Source organism: Polyodon spathula, chromosome 29, assembly GCF_017654505.1.
Source record: "Polyodon spathula isolate WHYD16114869_AA chromosome 29, ASM1765450v1, whole genome shotgun sequence".
NCBI classification, from domain to species: domain Eukaryota; kingdom Metazoa; phylum Chordata; class Actinopteri; order Acipenseriformes; family Polyodontidae; genus Polyodon; species Polyodon spathula.
In genome coordinates, this window is record NC_054562.1 from 7648700 (window position 1) to 7669117 (window position 20418).

The 20418-nt window shown below is 46.6% G+C and overlaps 1 protein-coding gene and 1 long non-coding RNA gene across 2 annotated transcripts; both read right to left on the reverse strand.

The window, feature by feature from the left end:
- Nucleotides 1–622: 622 nt before the first annotated feature.
- On the reverse strand, nucleotides 623–8153 carry LOC121302214 (leucine-rich repeat LGI family member 3-like). The gene is made up of 9 exons (XM_041232042.1): nucleotides 7396–8153; nucleotides 6468–6539; nucleotides 5460–5531; nucleotides 4916–4987; nucleotides 3873–3944; nucleotides 3270–3439; nucleotides 2732–2896; nucleotides 2435–2525; nucleotides 623–1833 (listed from the first exon to the last, which is right to left on the reverse strand). The coding sequence occupies exons 1-9, from the start codon at nucleotides 7596–7598 to the stop codon at nucleotides 1107–1109; spliced, it is 1644 nt and encodes a 547-aa protein (XP_041087976.1). The 5' UTR covers nucleotides 7599–8153; the 3' UTR covers nucleotides 623–1106.
- Nucleotides 8154–11662: 3509 nt separating this feature from the next.
- LOC121302246 lies at nucleotides 11663–15124 on the reverse strand. Its single transcript, XR_005947691.1, has 3 exons — nucleotides 12203–15124; nucleotides 11778–11832; nucleotides 11663–11722 (listed from the first exon to the last, which is right to left on the reverse strand). It is a non-coding gene; the product is annotated as an uncharacterized LOC121302246 (long non-coding RNA).
- Between the last annotated feature and the right edge of the window lie 5294 nt (nucleotides 15125–20418).

Consider the following 20418-nt stretch of genomic DNA (forward strand, 5'->3'; position numbering starts at 1 on the left):
TTTTCCCATGTTTGTGCTATGCATTTACCATAGCTTGTTAAGTTTTTTTAAAAGATGCTTTACCATGCCTGTGAGTGCTTTGCAACGCTCACCTATGCTTTACTTTGCTTTCTTTGTAATACAGCGCTATGCCCTGCTATATTCTTGCTGGGCTCTATTTACAAGCAAGGGCGAAGACAAAGGGAGAAGAATTTGAAGGAAAACGCATAATGTGACTGCTGTATTCATGTACTATGAGGGGGTGGGGGTGCTAGTTTACACTGCTGCATTGTGTTATTCTTCTCAGAAACTGGTGTTCAGCTCAAACACTGTTTCCTTTATATAATATAAAGCCCATGCTTCAGCCCCGTGTTTCCAGTTATTATGAAGTGTGATATATGTTTTCGTATTCTGTTTTATTTTTTCCTTCAGTTAAATTCGTAATTTTCAGAGCAGCCATAAAGTTAACGAAGGCACGTTCCACACCGCAGTCCTCACTGTTGAAATTCTCGCACCCAGAGGTGTTCATGCATGGGGGTATATAAAGGATACAAGTGACTTATGTTGAGGTGTTCTAATACATGTGTGCACTGCTCAATGTCGTTCAAGTGAATAACACATTCCAACAGCCCAGTCACATGGTTACAATACGTCTTTATTAGTCAGGCACCTACTAGAGTAGTACACAGCCAACAGGGTGAACTGAAACAAAACACAAAATGCTAAGAATTATCGCCAATTACTATTGCACTAGTTTAATTGCTTCCTCTGTAATATATATGAATGATCAAAAGGTATAATAAGCTTGTTGAAATAGTAAGCATGCATCCTTCTCGTAAACTGTTCCGGCCACCATTAAAAGATATTGTGGGTTTGCGTTCTAATTTGAAGATCCTCTTCCCGTGTTCTGTTATTGGGAGCACACATGAGCTGGATTACAGCCTGCCCCCCGATCATTTACTACGGCCTCGTCAATTTCTCTGTTACAAATACAGGGAGGTGAAGAGATTCATCTTAGTGAGCTATTGCTGCAGTACCAGAAATCTCACAGACATGTCTGCTCTGAAACACAAGAGCGCCCCCTAGTCCTGGACCACCTCCTTGCGCGTCTGGTTTCTGAACCTCCTTCAGGCGCTCAGGTCCACCACGAGATGCTGGTAAGCGAGGGTGTGGCCCTTGAAGCTGGAGGCCAGCAGGATGTCCTTGTTGTCGATGGAGACGAAACTGAAGCCACGGGGGGCTCTCAGGTTCAGCTCCTGGAAGGGTTCGAATCTCTTAGTCAGGGCATCCCAGAGGTAGACCCTGGAGAAAGAGAAATCGCTGCCTAGGACGAGGTAGTGTCGCGGGCCAACAGAGAAGGGGTAGACCACCATGGAGCCCCTGGAAGGGAGGGTCTGGATCTCCACGAAGCGCTGGCCCTCCCAGCGCAGCACCTTGGAGTCCCCAATGAAGCGGGTCAAGCACAGGTAGACGTCCTTCCGCACCACGAAGTGCTTGACCATCTGGACGTCGCTGGTGCCAGGGATCTCGTAGAGGAAGGTGAACTGCCTCTGGCTGCGGTTCCACTGGTAGACCACCGGGGGCTGGGAGCTGCTAGACAGGATGAGCCTGGGCTTGCCCTCCATCTCTAGGAACTCGACGTGGGTGTCTCGGTACCAGGGGTGCAGGGACTGGTGGGAGTAGAAGCCGTTGCTGTTCCAGCGGTACATGCTGGTGGAGCCGGCTTTGGAGCTGTCCGCCACCACGAAGAACCACTCTCCTTCCACGCGGAAGGCCTCCACGGCGTTGGGCTTGCGGATGCGCACCGTGTCGATGTCCTGGATCTTGATGAACTTATCCGTGTCGCCATCCCACCTGGAGGAACACAGTTACAACAGGAACTCAGGAGCGGGATTCTGGCTAAGATAACTATTTAAACACTCAACGCACTCAACTTAGAGAAACTAAAAGAAACGTCAAGGATAAATGTGTTGACTGCAGCTGCGGCCAGAAGTTTTGCATCACCCTCAGAATTGTAGGATTAAGACATCATTTAAAAAATGAACATAATTTAGATCTTTTATTTAACATCAAAAAAACTACGAGATGATATCGAAAAGCCTATCGGAACCCATAATAGTAGTATAGTAGTATTTCATGTTAGATTGCAAAATGTCAATTTTTTTCGTTAAACATGTGGAAAACTCCAAAGCGCTGTGCAATTCAATATGTTAATATAACACCGATCAGCAGGTTTCATTCGCCTCTGTGAAGCAAAATGAGTTCATTCTCTAGGGTGATGCGATGCTTTTGGCCAGAGCTGTTGAAGTCCTTCACAATGTCTTCGATTGAATTTATTACAATTCTTTAAGTATTTCTAAACTTGATTCGGAAGAGGACCGGTAAACGCTGACGGGATGGGGCTCTGAATCTCTGACGACCATTTAAGCTTCTTACTACTGAAGTGCATTCTGACCTGTAGATGTGTGAGCCCCCGAAAAGTTGAGCCAACACCATGTAGAGAGAATCTTCAATCACCACAGGCTTGCAGTACACAGCTGAGCTCGCTGCAAGAGACAGGGAGAGGCGGGTGGACTACAATCCCACAATTCACTGCACATTTCTAAAGACGTGACTGTGTTATACACTAGGGGGCAGTGTGTCTAAAGACCTGACAATGTAATACACTGCTATGCAGCACAGCTCTATACATAACTATGGGCGATCAGCCGTTCTCCTGGCCGCGGGGATGAGGAGCGAGGGCTTCTCTTACAGCTGATGTTGTTGAACTTCCTGAAGACCATCTCCACGTGGTCCCACACGTACAGGCTGCAGTTCCCTGTGCCAGGCTGGGCGAACGCCACGAAGAGGTCTCCGGCAAACTCAAAAGATTCCACAGAGACAGAGTGGAACGGGAAGGTCTCGTAGACAACGAACTCTGCAGGGTGGAAAAAAAAACAAACAGCTGTTTGAAAACCATTCACTAGACCAGCCTTTCATCTCTGCAGGCCTGGGTTCTAATCTGGGGGGCTGGGTGGCGCTAGCGGGTTCATGTCAATGCCTTAGACCTGCCTTTCATCGCAGGAGGCCTGGGTTCCAATCTGGGGAGCTAAGTTAATGTCACCGCAGTCTGAGTTAAACTTGAAGTCCTGAATGATTTTGCCCAATCTGTTCTCTCAGACACGCCCTGGGAGGCACTGCACCAGATTCAGTTCATGTCCATAATGCATTGTTTTGGTCCTAGCTATTTAAAATGATTCCCAATCCCCAAACTCTTAAATCAAACCCCTGCCCTGACCCAGATCCTTTACCCGTGGTGATGCAGCTGAAATCGTGGGCACTGAGGTCGGCCAGCTTCCTGCCCTGGAGCTCGGGGGGACTGGCACAGTAGATGGCCGGCACTGAGGTGTTGGTCTTTCCCAGCCAGTCCACCAGCCACTTCATCTTGCAGTCGCAGCTCAGAGAGTTCCCTCTCAGGTCCCTGTGAGAGACACAGAGGCACAATACACTTGGCTTGGAACCAGACTGAGGAGGGCAATCATAGTTCAGTTGAATTATTTCTTGTTTAGCCAGGATAACAACCCATAGGGCAGAGGGAGGCTGTTCAGTGAGTATAACAGCCCCCTTTTCTTTTTGCGCCATCAGCACCGAGCAGAGGAAGGCTGTTAGGAGAGTATAAGAGCAGAGGGAGGCTGTTAGGAGAGTATAAGAGTCTTCCTTTCTCCTTCTCTACTCCATCAGCACAAACTCACCTGTTCCCATTGCAAGCCATCTACAGCCAGGGAGAAAAAGGCAGTGTGAGCCAAGTTATACCTCCAACCACACACTGATACAGGGGTGGAGTGAAAGGAAATCAAAGGCATGTTCATGTTGTGATTGTGTGTAAGCGCTGTTGCAGCGAGCGCGGTGCTCACAGGTCGGTCAGTATGTCCAGGTGTTTGAAGATGTCTCTGGGAAGATGTTTCAGGTTGTTATTCGCCAGGGATCTGGAAAGGAAACAGGAAGGGGTGTTAACACTAGCAAGCCTGATCTAGAACTTCAGGATCTATAACATGATTTAGAACTTCAGAATCTATAACCCAATCTAAAACACAGGATCTGTAACATGATCTAGAACTCCATGATATATAGCACAATCTAGAACTTCAGGGTATATAACAGGATCTAGAATACCATGATCTATGACATGATCTAATAGTCTGTGATCTAGAAATCCATGATCTATAACACAATACAGAACTTCAGGATCTGTAACGCGGTCAAGAACGCCATGATCTATAACACAATCTAGAATGTCATAATATATGACATGATCTAATGCTCTGTGATCTAGAACTCCATGATCTATAACACAACCTAGAACTTCAGAATCTATGATGTGATATAGTACTCTGTGATCTAGAACTTCAAAGCACTCAAGTAAAACTAGAAGAAACACAGTCAAGTTGATAAAAATTGTGGCTAGGACCTTCTGCAGCTCTCCTCGGACTCTGTGTCAGGGAAGGAGATTGCTCTGAGTTCTCTTTTACAACAGCTAGGAAACAGCTGGTGGAGCAATCTGCTGTGCCTCACAGTGCCCCCTACCTACCCTGCTAGAGTGGACTTCACTGGCCATCCTCCATCTGGTCTCTCTCACAGCATTCTCTATCTCGCTGCGGTGGCTCGTTCGGGAGAACATCTTTCTACGCTATGTCGAGATCACGAGAAAACCATTCCGTTACCTCGTGATCATGAGATCAACTCAGGACCTTGAGAAAGCGGAGGAGATTACTCCTGCATTGCTGACTTCCGTTTTCTCGAGATCCTGAGGTAAAGGATTTCATGATTCTCTACAAAGAAATATGGTGGAATAAAAAATTAAAAAAAGACGACAGCCCTAGCTATAACCACAAGCACCAGAGCAAAAAGCATCGAGGAGGCAATCCTGTCATCTGAACGAATGGGGCGCAGCACTCACAGATGAGTCAGGGACTTCAGCCCTCGGAAGGAGCGCTTCGACAGGGACTGGATGTCGTTGTTCTCGATGAATCTGAAAAGCAAACAGCGCTGATCACTTCTGCAGCTCCATTATCTTAAGTCTTGAGCTTTGGTGAAAGCATAGGTTATTTACTGCTGGAGATATGCTGAGTATGACATATTAAATAACAGAAGGGATTAGCCAGTACAGTGTAGAGTGTGCAGTGTTTCCTGACCCCGTCTCACTCACACAATGCAAGGCAAAGTTACAGGCTAAAGGTAGGTTAACTTTTGCGTGTGAAGTTGTGGTATTTTCTGTCTACAGTATTACTACAGCACCACCTAGTGGTGACTTTAAAAAAATTCGACTTAAAGACACATGTATTTGCCTCAACCCACAACTGTTAAAATTTCCAGTTCTGGTGGTTTGATTTTCATATGCACAACAAATCAAAACGACAGACGCAATAGGGGGTTCTAATACATGCGCACACAATATGATTTCACTGTACAGGACTATCATGCTGGAAAAGGACGCGACTCACAGGTACTGCAGATGGGGGACTCCGTTGAAGGCATCGTCTGCAATCTGGGAGAAGGTGTTTGAGTTGAGCAGCCTGGAACACAGAGTCTGGTCTTGTGAGCAACGACAGAATCAACATTCCGCAAAGTGCTAACCCAGCCTTCGTCTCCTAATTAGTATCATCACTGCCTGCCCCCCCCCCCCCGAGAAACATTTGGTAATTTTGGATTATTTCAATACAACTCGATTTAAATACGGCTGCATTCTATAACTTTGTCCAATTGCAACAGTTTTTTTGCATGACGCATCAAATCACATTAGCTGAAAAGGACCCGCAAATCTTTAACAGAAGAAAAGGGGACGAGTAATTATATTGCTTGTGCCAATAGAAAACAGATTGGAGAAGCTTGGTTAGCACTCCTATAAATAAATGAAATTGCCTGGAATCCAGGGCCCTGATTTGGAATCCATCCAAAGCACATGGGCGGTGAAAGCTGCATCTAATCTCGCTAAAAGCCCAGCAAACCGTTCACCTCAGCAGTTATCAGCTTACAACATACAACCCTTTCAAATACAACTTTACCTGGGACAATCTGCAAAGTCCTTTTGCAGTATTCCGTTCTTGAAATACCACAGTAAACTTTTAGAATTTGTAAAATATGTAAAGCGTAGGTAAACACTGTAAAGACCAGCGAGGTATGGTAAAGCATATTAATAAACACACACATATATAAGAAAGCCTAGCGTGCTGAACCATTAGCAGACCAGAGCAATTGCAATGTGTTGTGAAATCATACCGCACGGTGCTACTGCAGTGAATTCCCACCAGTGTGTTCAACCATAACAACAACAATCGATATATAAAACTGGATCTCTGTATTATCGCTCCAAGTTCTCTCAGTCAAACACATTGTCAAGCAGGGCCAGCGTGTTCATTTCACCGTATTGATTGATTCTGCGCATGGCTTCTTCCTCATGGCAAGTTTCCTTCTCTGTCTAAATACCTGAAGGCCTGGCGGTCAGTACTCACAGGAATTGAAGCAGGTGGAGATGAGAGAAGGCTCGCTCTGGGATTTCAGTGAAGGCAGCGTTTACCAGAGTCCTGCAGGGAACACAACACCAACACTGACACGCACTTCACCATCACAAGCGGGGAATTAGAGACCCTCGTTCAACTGCAAAGCTTCCTTTAGTCATTCAGCCACACTGCCTCTCTCCCAGCCCCTCGGCTCTAACCACTACACCACACTGCCTCCCTCCCAGTCTCTCAGCTCTAACCACTACACCACACTGCCTCCCTCCCAGTCTCTCAGCTCTAACCACTACACCACACTGCCTCCCTCCCAGTCTCTCTGCTCTAACCACTACACCACACTGCCTCCCTCCCAGTCTCTCAGCTCTAACCACTACAGCACACTGCCTCCCTCCCAGTTCCTCAGCTCTAACCACTACAGCACACTGCCTCCCTCCCAGTCCCTCGGCTCTAACCACTACACCACACTGCCTCCCTCCCAGTCCCTCAGCTCTAACCACTACACCACACTGCATCCCTCCCAGTCCCTCAGCTCTAACCACTACAGCACATTGCCTCCCTCCCTCCCAGTCTCTCAGCTCTAACCACTACACCACACTGCCACACTAAACAAATGCACAAGTGGGGGATGACACTGTGCACTCATTTTACATTCCTTGCAAAAGGATTGGCATTCCAGAGAGTGAGACGAGAGAAGCAGCAGAAGCGGCACCCGTCCCTGGATCACAAACAGCTCTCTGTGCATCTGCTCTGCTCTTAGGGTTACGCCTGCACTGTGCATTGTTAGTGTCCTGACTCAAAGGCAATCCTTGCCAATAACAACGCTCTGAACAGAGAGAGAGGGAGAGAGAGAGAGAGAGAGAGAGAGAGAGAGAGAGAGAGAGAGAGAGAGAGAGAGAGAGAGAAGGAGGAGAGCAGTACTCACAGAGATATGATGCCCGGTGGGAAGCTCCTGGGGATAGCCGTGGAGTCGACGCAGAAGGCGCTATCTTTGGTGCAGGAGCAGCTGACAGGACAGCGGGGCACTTTGGGAGGCTTCCTTCCCCCTGCGGAGGCCGCTAGGCAGAGCAGACAGAGGGCACACCACGACCCCCACTGCCACCCCTTCCCAAAACCCTGGCTCTGCATCTTCACCCCCTTTCCAATAGAAAAACAAAACTGGGACCAGAGAGGATTCCCCAGCACTGCCCGCAGTGATCTCTGGCTGGCTGGCTGGCTGGCTGGCTGGCTGGCTGGCTTGTGTTAGGTTGCTGATGAGAGAGAGAGGGGAGGCTGGTCTCTGCTGCTCTCTGCAGTGTTTACTATGCAGCTGGGGTTGCCTGCTTCACTCTTCAGCTGTCAGTGGATGCTCAGTGAACGCACACAGTGCTCAACGAGAGCAATTTATGCAAGGCTCCTGACATTGAATTATTAATTAGCTCCCAGAGGCAGCGGCGCTTAACCCCGTCACTGCTGGAGGGGAGACGGGACTGTGCTGTAGCTGAACCGAGGAACTACAGACCGCACAAGTGACACTGAAACCAGCTGACCCACCGCGGCCATTGCACAATTTTGGATTTCAGCTCAGTCTTAGCTGGTTCTGTTATTGATTCGAAATGCAATTAATCATTTAGGCTGGATTAAATCGCTGCGCAAAAGGTTCCATCCCCTCCCTGCTCTCCGTGTGAAGAAGTGTCTCCTCCCCTCTGTCCTGTCTGTCTCCCCTTGTCCTCCCCTCCGGGTTTCTGTGACGTGCTGAAGACGTCAATCAAGCATTGTTGTAAACAGTAAGAGGCTGCAAGGCAAAGGCTCTCTGATCAGAGCGCAGCATCACCTCAGAGGGGACGGAGGCAGGCAGCGTCACCTCAGAGGGGACGGAGACAGGCAGCTCCACCTCAGAGAGGACAGAGGCAGGCAGCGTCACCACAGAGGGGACGGAGGCAGGCAGCGTCACCTCAGAGGGGACGGAGGCAGGCAGCTCCACCTCAGAGGGGACGGAGGCAGGCAGCTCCACCTCAGAGAGGACGGAGGCAGGCAGCTCCACCTCAGAGAGGACGGAGGCAGGCAGCTCCACCTCAGAGGGGACGGAGGCAGGCAGCTCCACCTCAGAGGGGACGGAGGCAGCCAGTGTCAGGCATCGTCTGATCGACCACGGCTCAGCTCAATAGCGCCAGCGGGCACACACCCATCAGGGATGGGACAGCGGACAGGACTGAGAAACACCACTGGCAAACCAAATCACCCAGCTCACAAAATCAATTAAGCAAAGCGGTGGTTCGGGCACTTCAACCTTAGCTCAAATCACGTAAACATCTAGTTTTTTAAACGTTTCCAATGCCCGCTCGAATCGACAATCCAATAGCTAGAACCGTACGTGTCCTTCGATAAACAATACCTGCAGTGATCGGCAAAGAAGCGATTTATATCTGACCTCGTCCCCGCTGAGCGCCTGGGTTCGCCTCCTTCTCTCCGGCCCGCACCCGCTTTTCAAGCTTCGTAGGTCCAGATACAGGGTTTGATTAATAAATCGTGCTAAAGATTAGTGCGGTATTACCCGGTAAAAGCACACGAGAGCGTAGCAAAGCGCAGAGAAGGTAATGAAGCAGACCTTTATAAAATGTACCTTAGCGTTCAATGGCCAAACTACAGTAAATCACAAAGCAAAGCCCAGAAGCGGGTAGCTTGGTGTTTACAGCGTGGGACTGTGCACGCTAGGAATAATCACACGGGGCTATAATATACAGCCATGGCCACAAGCTTAGCATCACCCTCTATAGAGAATTCATTGATTTTGCTGCATAAAGTCGATTGAAACCTGCTGAATAATGTTACGATAACATATTGAAAAAACGGACACATGTTAAAATTGGACATTCCTAACGCTAAATACCACTGTGCTGCTGTTATGGAGTCCGGTAGACTGTTGCGATATCATTTCGTAGTTTTTTTGATTACATGAGCTGTGCGGTGTGTGTTTGTTTCTCTGGCAGCTGTGCGCTGTGTGTTTGTTTCTCTCGCAGCTGTGCGGTGTGTGTTTGTTTCTCTCGCAGCTGTGCGGTGTGTGTTTGTTTCTCTGGCAGCTGTGCGGTGTGTGTTTGTTTCTCTGGCAGCTGTGCGTTGTGTGTTTGTTTCTCTGAGCTGTGCGGTGTGTGTGTTTGTTTCTCTGGCAGCTGTGCGGTGTGTGTTTGTTTCTCTGGCAGCTGTGCGGTGTGTGTTTGTTTCTCTGGCAGCTGTGCGGTGTGTGTTTGTTTCTCTCGCAGCTGTGCGGTGTGTGTTTGTTTCTCTGGCAGCTGTGCGGTGTGTGTTTGTTTCTCTGGCAGCTGTGCGGTGTGTGTTTGTTTCTCTGGCAGCTGTGCGGTGTGTGTTTGTTTCTCTGGCAGCTGTGCGTCTCTGGCAGCTGTGCGGTGTGTGTTTGTTTCTCTGGCAGCTGTGCGTTGTGTGTTTGTTTCTCTGGCAGCTGTGCGGTGTGTGTTTGTTTCTCTGTGCAGCTGTGCGGTGTGTGTTTGTTTCTCTGGCAGCTGTGCGGTGTGTGTTTGTTTCTCTGGCAGCTGTGCGGTGTGTGTTTGTTTCTCTCGCAGCTGTGCGGTGTGTGTTTGTTTGTTTCTCTGGCAGCTGTGCGCTGTGTGTTTGTTTCTCTGGCAGCTGTGCGGTGTGTGTTTGTTTCTCTGGCAGCTGTGCGGTGTGTGTTTGTTTCTCTGGCAGCTGTGCGGTGTGTGTTTGTTTCTCTGGCAGCTGTGCGCTGTGTGTTTGTTTCTCTGGCAGCTGTGCGGTGTGTGTTTGTTTCTCTGGCAGCTGTGCGGTGTGTGTTTGTTTCTCTGGCACTGTGCGGTGTGTGTTTGTTTCTCTCGCAGCTGTGTGTGTTTGTTTCTCTGGCAGCTGTGCGTGTGTGTGTTTGTTTCTCTGGCAGCTGTGCGGTGTGTGTTTGTTTCTCTGGCAGCTGTGCGGTGTGTGTTTGTTTCTCTCGCAGCTGTGCGGTGTGTGTTTATTTCTCTCGCAGCTGTGCGGTGTGTGTTTATTTCTCTGGCAGGTTATAGTCTGTAATGCACATAATGACCAGCAGGTGGCAGCCTAGCTCCACATTCCAGAAGATGTCTGTGGTGGAGTGTGGTTCTCAAACATTCCCAATAACTTTATAAACAGGAGAACAGAATTTCCCAGTCAGGCAAGTACGAGTGTGCGGGATCTTATTTGGACTCTGCGAGGTCACAATGTTCCTTTGGTGCCACAGTGACCAGAACTGGACACAGTAGTCCAAGTGAAGTCTCACCAGTGCACTGTACAAACCTCACTGTGACATCCTCGGATTTGTACTCTGTACACCCAAGCAGTCGGATTGTCTTCGATTGCTTCCCCACAATGTGTGGGTGCTGACAGGAATGAGTCTATTGCAACACCAAGGTCTTGCTGTGCCTGTTCTAGTTCTATGTTCCAGTTCTATGTTCTAGTTCTGTGTTCTAGTTCTATACCACCCATTTGGGAGCTGGATCTTACATCATTGTGACCTGCATGTAACACTTCACCTTTGCCAGATTGATACAAACATCCCAGATGGTTAAGGGCTCAGTAATACAATATTTGTAGCTTCTTTTCAGAACTTGGTTCAGTCAATGAGAACTCTGGTGAATCGAAGCCCAGAAGCCCCGGGGCTCTCCAGGAGCGGGCTGGACAGTCCTGGTGTCAGTGGAAGGGGAGTGAAAGAACAGCAGGTAGGAAGCACTGTTTAAACACAGAGGCTTATAAGAGCCGACCAGGTGAAGCGGTAGGGTCTGAAACACGGGGAACATTTCAAAAACACTTCCATTGTGTCCTATTAAATTAGAGTTCCCTCAGTAGAGGAGAATGGTGCGCCAAAAATCAATCAATCAATCTTTATTTTATATATGGAACACCATCACAAAATGCTTTATGAGATGCAGTAACAAGAAGAAAATCCATAATACTTCAAATACAGAGAAGTGCATAATACATGATATACAGTAAAAACACACAATGCATAATACATTAAATACAGTGGAAAATGCAGAATGAATGATAACAGCAGAATACATGAAATAGTAACAGCAGCTAATAGCTGCTATCAGGCTTAAGGAGCATGGAGAGCAAGAGAGAACAGGTGGGTCTTGAGAGTTGATTTAAAGTGAGCGACGGTGAGAGCATCACGCACCAAAGCTGGGACAGAGTTCCAAAGAGTCGGAGCCACGAAGCTGAATGAGCGCTCTCTAAGCGTGGTGCACTTTCGCTTGGGGGTAACAAGTAGGTCAGAGTCGAAGGACCTCAGCTTGTGGGCAGGGACACAGCAGGTCAACAAGTAGGTCAGAGTCGAAGGACCTCAGCTTGTGGGCAGGGACACAGCAGGTCAGCAGGTTGAGGAGGTGCTCGGTACCTGTGTGATGAAGGGCATTGTAGGTGAGCAGGAGAGTTTTGAAAATAATCCTGAACTTTCCTGGTAGTCAGTGCAGCTGGGCAAGACAGGGGCGGGTGATGTGATCATGTTTTTTACATGTGGTAAGGATCCTGGCGCTGGCATTGTGAACTAGCTGCAGTTGGTTTATGGTGTGTGCTGGGAGACCACCGTATAGAGAGTTGCAGTAGTCGAGTCGAGAGGAGACAAGTGCATGACAAACAAGAGATGAGCCACGATGGGTCAAACAGCCTCTTCTCATTCCCAAACTTTTCGTCTGTTCTTGTGTTCTAAAGTACCAACACGTGGATCTGTACCAGGATGGTCACAACATAATGAATGGGTTTCTTACCGGTTTGTCAGCCCCTAATTCATTTCCCGGCTGGATTTACGACTCTGCGGCTCTTCTAAATGGAATAACTGCCTGTACAGCCCGGCTAACGCTAATGTAATCTGGGCTCTCAGTGAGACAGAATCTGCAGGTGGAACAAGAACAGATCTGATTAATAATGTTAACTTGCATCTCCGTCCCAGACCGCATTTTAAACCAATCCCGTCTCCAGAAACTGCCGCACAATCAATATCTACCATTAAGACCCCCCCTGGGGAGCTGGTTGCACTACAGTAATTGCAGCCCGCAAAAGAGTACGTTTTCCCCGCCATGCACATTCATTCATTAGATATCGGAAGGGCAGTTGTGACAAAGCCACACGTTGTAGCTTCCCGGGTCGTTTCACCCCTCACTGTCAGTAACCAATCAGCTGCCTCCCCTAATGACTGACACCGCTGTCAGCCAGTTACATTCTTCAACCCAGAAGACACTGCTGGGGGTGAAATGAATACTAACAAACTCTAAACTTCTGAATCTAACTCAGCACCAGCCTGTTCTGAAACGACATGCTTGCTGTAACACTTTTGAGACGATGTAACTGTCTGTGTCAGTCACTTCAATGGATACATGACCACGAGGCTCCAAACAGGGCACCACCAGGGTGATTAATTGATCAACGAATGTGTGGATGAGCCTCGCGAACTAAAAGTCATGGCAATCGATTGAGGAGTAATTGATTAATCGCTGCATCATTATCCAAACTGCTCTGCATCGTATTATCCCAGGTTAACAGATTCACAATATAGAGGCATACTGTATTGAAGCACACAGAGTACAATACATTTCTGTGATGTATGATCTAGAGCAGCCTCTGAGGTCTTCTGGTCTTTGTTCCACCAACATTACTGAATCAAACCAATATAACCTCTACAGTTAATTTAATAACACATCAGTGTTTATAAATGTAAGGGGGGGTTACTGCTGTATCTTTGATAAAAACTTTAATATCCCTGATGCCTTGCAGGCTTCACACAGCTCCTTCTGCAATCATTAATTGTGCTGTGATGAAAGGAGTGACAGCTGGTATCAGACTGCCTGGCCTGGCCTGGCCTGGAAGAGCTATCTGGAAAGGGGAGCTGCACGGGAGAGCATTCAGAGAGCCTGCCTTCAGGGCCCGGCCCATTGTCTCCACACTGCAGTCATCCCAGACGGTTCTCCTTTTACAGTCCTGAAAACACCTGTGCAAAATACCTGGCTGGTGCCCCCCTTGAAGGTGTCATTGATTACCTTTGATTCTAATAGAATCCTTGCCAAAGAATCTTCAATGGAACGCAGTGAAAATTCCACCTGGGTGTGTTCTCACTGGAGTCTCCAATCCACAGTTTGCAAGATAATTCAATGGTAAAGCGCGACGGCAGCTATAAAGGGACGGGTGTGTCTTGGCAGGGTCCAAGTGGAAACATTTTCATGTTTTTGACATTATATTTAATATCATAACAACAGCATGGATTTGATTATTATCAGGAGGTAGGAGTAGGGTGCTTATATTTGTCTGTGTTTAGTTCGATGCCAGCAGGTGGTTAATTGGGCTTGTACAACACATGCCTGTGTTTCTAGTGACCGGGCTTCTGATTTCATTTGGAATGTCACTGCCGTAGCAGCTGAAATGCCTTAGGCACTTTTCTAAGTCATTACTGGAGGTGTAGCGAGTGTGGTGTTCTTACCATGAACACACAAGTCACCCTCCAACTCATATTAAATCCTTCAGACCGGCGACAGTCACTGTACAGCAAGCCCCAAAACACAACTGATGTAAGACTGGATTTAAGGCCAGTCTTGGCTGGACTAGACGTTATTGCAGCTAACAACTTTACATGAACTCTGAGGGATGTCAGATAGATCTGTAGCCATGACAACATCCCCCCTGTAGCAATAGAACTGTGTGTCGTTTTCTTGGAGCTGCAGGGGAGGCCCCTGCAGTTTGGACTGAAACACCTCCAGAGAAAGGTCTGGCGCTGTCAGTGCTACACGCAACCAGGCAGTGATTTATGGGGGATAGTTTTTGTAGCTCCTGTTGGGAATTTGGTGGTCTAGAAATGTAATATTTTGTAAATGTGTAAACGTTCTGTGGTAAAGCGAACAGCAGCATTTCAACAAAGGGTGGTGCCATTTTGACCACTTTTTGTAAACTTATAAATTGCATTCCCTGCTTCCCATGTACCCGCATTAGACCTCTCAGAACTACATTTCCCATCATCCCCCTGCTCACCTATGTAACTGAGATGGGTTTACCGGTGAGCAGGAAAAAAGTAAAACAAAATGGTCAAAATGTTAAACTAAAAAAAAATAAACCAATACACACACCTCATATAAACAGGAACACATGGGAACGTGGAAGGAGAGAGATGTCATGCATGAGGGATGTCTGGAGAGATAAATGGAGCTACCATTTCTTCAAATAAAAAAAGGGGGATCTACTCTGCACCTGTGTAAACACTCACCTCAAGAGCGTAAAATTAACAGAAGGGAAGCAAATCTGGACTGTATTGTCATTTCTGAATTGACGCCCAGATATTTACACTTTGCAAACATACACTGCAGGTTTGTTTAGCGTTCTCCACGGGTCAGTGATAGTGGGGAATGTGAGAACATTCATCTCTACCTTTAGAGAAGTTAGAGAAACTTAAATGAAATGAAAAGGGGACCTGTGAAGCTTGAGAGAGCTGTCTGGGGTAGAACTTCCCCTTTTGAAAGAGGTTTGGGTCTAGTGCAGAGTTGAAAGATGTTTGGGTCTAGCACAGAGTTGAAAGAGGTTTGGGTCTAGTGCTGAGTTGAAAGATGTTTGGATCTAGCACAGAGTTGAAAGATGTTTGGGTCTAGCACAGAGTTGAAAGATGTTTGGATCTAGCACAGAGTTGAAAGATGTTTGGATCTAGCACAGAGTTGAAAGAGGTTTGGATCTAGCTAGCACAGAGTTGAAAGATGTTTGGGTCTAGCGCCGAGTTGAAAGATGTTTGGGTCTAGCGCCGAGTTGAAAGATGTTTGGATCTAGCGCAGAGTTGAAAGATGTTTGGATCTAGCGCAGAGTTGAAAGATGTTTGGATCTAGCACCGAGTGCTTGCTGTGTGTTGATTTTCACAGCCCAGGATTTGAAGCTGTAAAACACTCTAACCCAGGCTAGCTTTATTGCCTGTGAATATGGAAATCAGAGCATGAAATATGGCTTGTGAACATGTCATAAACACAGATGAATGATTTGCTGAACAACTTTCAGATCCTTTTTATAAAATCGACCCTCCCTGGAGCTTGTTAATCAATTACAGCTACTTCCGTATTGACTGACAATAAAACACATTTCACTCTGTTTTTATGAGCCAAATAGCTTCCTGATGGACTCCTGCATCATAGAGAACTGGATCATGCAGAGAACCTGCTTAACAGTGCAGGAGATATGCAACCTAGAGAGAGAACTGGATCATGCAGAGGCGACCTAGACGGTCCTTAGTGCAGGAGAGTATGCATTTATTATTATTATTATTATTATTAATAAGCAAAGCTGGAGTTCTGCCAGGAAACTCACTTTCTCCTCAGATCAAATCACGTTAACATCAAGCATATTTTAGGGGCTTCCAATACCAGATCAAATCAAACTGTCTAGCTAGCATCTTATTTGTCCTTTCGATTAACAACACCTCCAGTTATCATCAATGGATTTATATCTTACCTCAATCTGTTCTCCTCCTGCTCCCCAGCCTGTACCTGCTTTTTGGCTTCATCTAATAGGGAGGGCAGCTATCCTGCCCCCCCTGCCCCTGCCCCTGGCTTCCCTACGGTCACCTCATTTATGGGCAGGGGCACCTCGAAAGGCGAGGCCAAAGAATGTGGTGTAAAATATCTCTAATGTAGTCATGTTGTCTAGTCTGTGTTTTAATAAATAATATATTGCATGAGTTCCCTGACTGAACCATCAGCAGACCACAGCATTACCAGCAATGCATTGGGAGCAGATACTCCCAGAACACAGGAGCATACTGTCTGTCTGGTGCTGATAGGGGACTGCAATGGATTACCAGCAGTGTGGACTGTGTGCTCATAGCACTGCGATACCACTGTGGTATCAGTCCACCAATGGCAGCCTCATCTGGCCTTGTGTAATTATTAAAACGTTTAGGAACAAAGGATGAAAAAAATAGATATTGAAAGAGTTCACTCTTGTGCCAATTTATTTTGAACTCCTTTCACGAAGACCGCTTTATCATTTAAAAAGCAACGGCATTTTTACCTCCTTCCCACTTTCCCTCTCTCCTCCATTCTCTCGCTCTCTCCCCCCCTCCTCCCTCTCTCCCTCTCCTCAGAGACGACTGTTCATCAACAGTTTTCAATCTCAAAGTGACAGGCCGTGCACTGGGAGAGCTGATGTCACCGTTGTTTCCTTTTCTCCTCTAATTAGTGGGCGTCTCTTGAAGGGTGAGTAATAAACGCCAGTCTGTCACCTCCCAGATTGAGAGGGAGGTAGAGAGTGAAGGACAGGGCAACTTATTAACTTTCACACAACAACCGTCACACAGGCAGCTGCGTTTTCTTTTGTAATCAGATTACCGCTTTTTGCAAAGAAACAAAAAAGTGCCTGACAATATTAAAAACCTGTAATATAGTAACTGTTTATAGTATTCAGACTCGGTCACAATATAAAGGCAGGGGTTCATTTGTAAACACAAAGGTACCACCTCTTGTCACGAAGGAAAAGGGACAGCATTTTTATCTGCAGATGTACTGCCCTTGATTTACAGCAGCTGTCATATATGCTTCAAGTTGTCCTGTGCTTGTGGATCGGGGGGGGGGGAGCTCGTGTCTTATTGCTGGGGGGTCGGTGGCTGCGTGCCCACCTTTGCCTCGCCGTATTTCAGCACAATCTGCTGAGTATTTTTTTCATATGGTTTTTCATTTGAAAATGGTTTGATTCTCAAGGGACAAATGAACCTCCGCTGCGAAATAAAAAAATAAAAATTACATTTCTTGACAACAGGACAAGAGATTCTCAAGCCTATACCATTGACATGCGTACATACAGAATTAAAACCAGGACTTAAAGGATGGATCTACGAAGAGAGAGGCTGAAAGAACTGAATCTCTTCAGTCTACAACAAAGAAGAATTAGCAGGGACATGATGGAAGTCTTTAAAATCTTAAAAGGATTTGACACAGAGACCAGGACCAGAGGACACAGCTGGACATTAACTGAAGACACCTCTTCGCACAAGAGTGGTGAGGGGATGGAATGGGCTACCCAGTCTTCTTGTTGAGGAAGAATCACTGGGATCCTTAAAGACCCGGCTTGACCAACGTTTGACACAAATGAGCTACTAGGAACAGGAGGGCAGACCGGCCTCCTCTCGCTCGTAAATGTTCTTATGTTTTCATCTACGTCTCCAGGAGGCCATGCATGAACTTACAGCCCGGTTTAATAAATGATCGTTCCAGTTGTCTGCGTGGTTAATAAGCTGGTTGTTAAATCACAGGTCCCATAGAGGGAACATTTTCTCATTATTCACATGAGTTCAGAGACCTGGGAACTTGTCTTTCACTAAGGAACTGGGAACAAGACAGGAGCTGGAAGTCTCAGTTAAATGGCTTAAGATTTATACAACAACGGTGCTGAGTGAAACTGACATTACAACCAGCAGAGCCGAGACAGGCATTGTACAGCAAGCCTCAAAATACAACGCTGTGCAAGACTGGATTTAGAGTCAGTGTTGGCTGGTTCCGAGCCTCAGTGCGCAGCACAAGAGTACGAATAAGCGTGTGAACGGAGAAAGTGGAATAAACTGTTTGGATGTTAAAAAAAAAACAAAAAAAACTGCAATTTGTCATTCTCAGCATGTGATTGCAGGTACACTCCCTTCATTGCTGGGATCTTCATACAAGTTGCAAATGATCTCATTTTAAAACGAACCAACGCAATTGTTTTCTTTTACCGATTTGAAATGCAATTCCTAACTGGAGGTCAGGTCAATAATGGTCCAAACTGTTCTCGTGTGCCGTTTCGCTAGCACTTTCATTCCAGTCTCTGACTCTGGCTCCTGGCTACAGCATTCAAAAGGGTGAACCTTGGACATAAGCAACACTGAAAACAAATTTGGGAAAATATGTATACTGTCAATACAGTCTTGAATACACATTTAATAGAATTGAGGAGAACCTATTTTGCCCTGTGTGTATTTTTCAACATATATTGTAATTGGATACAGGATATTGTAATTGCGTTTGTTCCCAGAACAGGACAAGGGAGGGAAGCTCTTCAAACTCAATTTCTTCCTGGAAATTGTTAAGATCCCTTCCTTGAGCCTCCAAATGCAGTTAAGGCAGGAAGCGCTCCAATCCCAGCCACTGCAGGGGGCAGCCCGGGGCTAATTGATTGCCTCCGGCTTGCAGAGGACTCTCAGGCAGAGCGAGGGCTCTGTGGAGCCTGTGAAAGGGAGTCTGTGTTTGAAGGTGAAAGCTGATCCTGAGCAGGGGAACAGGCCTGGCTGTGCTAGAGCGCCGTACCGCCCTGTAAAAACACACAGCCCACCATCTAGAAACCGATCGGTCAGCAAGCCAGGGGGGGCCACAGCACAGAGATATTCCCCGACAACTGACAGTCACATTTCATGAAATGACATCAACGCTGCTTTCAAGTGCACCAATACCAGGACCTTCATTTTAATGCTAATAAAGTTAGAAGAAGCAAAAAAAAAAAAAAAAAAGATTTAAGGAAAAGCTATTGACACAGGTGCTCCTGCCAACTGAAGTAAGAAAAAATAATCTGATTACTAGTCAATATTACATTTGAAAAAGGTTTTTAAAAGTAACCTGATTATGTAACTCCCATCACCATGTCCAGTGCCCACTCTTCGGATCAATCCCCCCCCCCCCCCCCGGATTGAATTAGCAGTAGTAATTATTGCAAGAATGATCCAGTATCCTTCAGAACAAAACAAATCCCCTTGCAGGCATGTAATCGACACTGTCGTCTGCATTCCTAACACTCTGTCCAAACCCTGCATTTCTTGTTGCTGGAGGAGTTTTATATCTGCAGGAACAGCCGCTGTCATGTCGTTTGTCCTCGGTGCAGCTCTGGTAATGCATCTCCTCCTAACGTCCCTGGCAGTCTGCAAGCCCGGGGCAGATCGATGATCCACTGCAATCACACAGCCATTCCGCCAGCCGTAAATTACCTGTTTACCACTCAGCCGTGCTTTCAGATATTTCTTCCCATGTCGGAAGCACATTATCATATTTAACAGGACCCCCCTGTAACCTGCGATAAGCAGCCCGGAGATTGAAACAGCTGCAAGTTTCCAGAAGCATTCCAGTAGCCTTGTTCCAATTCATTTAAGGGGTTTGTTCCAGTGCAGAAAGACTGATTTTACCTATGAGAGAGAGCCAAAAACAAAAGTATTTTACATTGGAAGTTGTTTTACTTTATTTTCACCATCGGGAATATTTGCAGAAATGCAGAAGTTAACTTGTCTACTGCCATAGTTGTTTGAAGAAGGTATGGTACCGACAGTCCTCTCATTTTAAAATACATGTTCATTGAAATCTTTTACATTCTGTCCCACAAGTGCAGTGGCATCCCAGATATTATCCATCTACAATTACAGGTTTATTTTAGTTTGAAAGTGGCGACTTTAGCTTTAACAAGAGAACCAAGTCCTTTACTGTGTTTCGTGCTGCTAACTACCTTACACAAATACCATATACACCCGTGCCACTGTGTTAGCATCAAAAATGCAGTCAAACTAATATACACTGCCAGTGCTATTGTCTGAGGACACCTAGTAAAGGAGGTGTCATGATTTGGTAATGAAAATCAGGCTTAATTTTGATTTTGCCAATGGAGATAACAGCTTGAAGATGTTTTATACAATAGACCTCTGCCATTGCATATCTGACTCATTTTTACCTGGGAGGTGGCCATTATCTTAAAAGCTGAATCGACATGGGGAATGTAAACAAACTGGAGTGTCAACAAGGTGGCGTTTCTTTCAGATAACGCAGAGCGCACAGGGACACCTTGGGCTGACACTGGAGTGAAACGCACAAGTGCAGCTTGCAAACGACTTCGAACATGAAAAACACAAAGGACTACAGAAGAAACGAGAGCAACAGCTGTACTGGAAATAGCAGGGCGAGTCAAGACAAGGCAAACCTACTGGAAACTACTGGCCAGTTCATTATCAATAGGAGCAGCA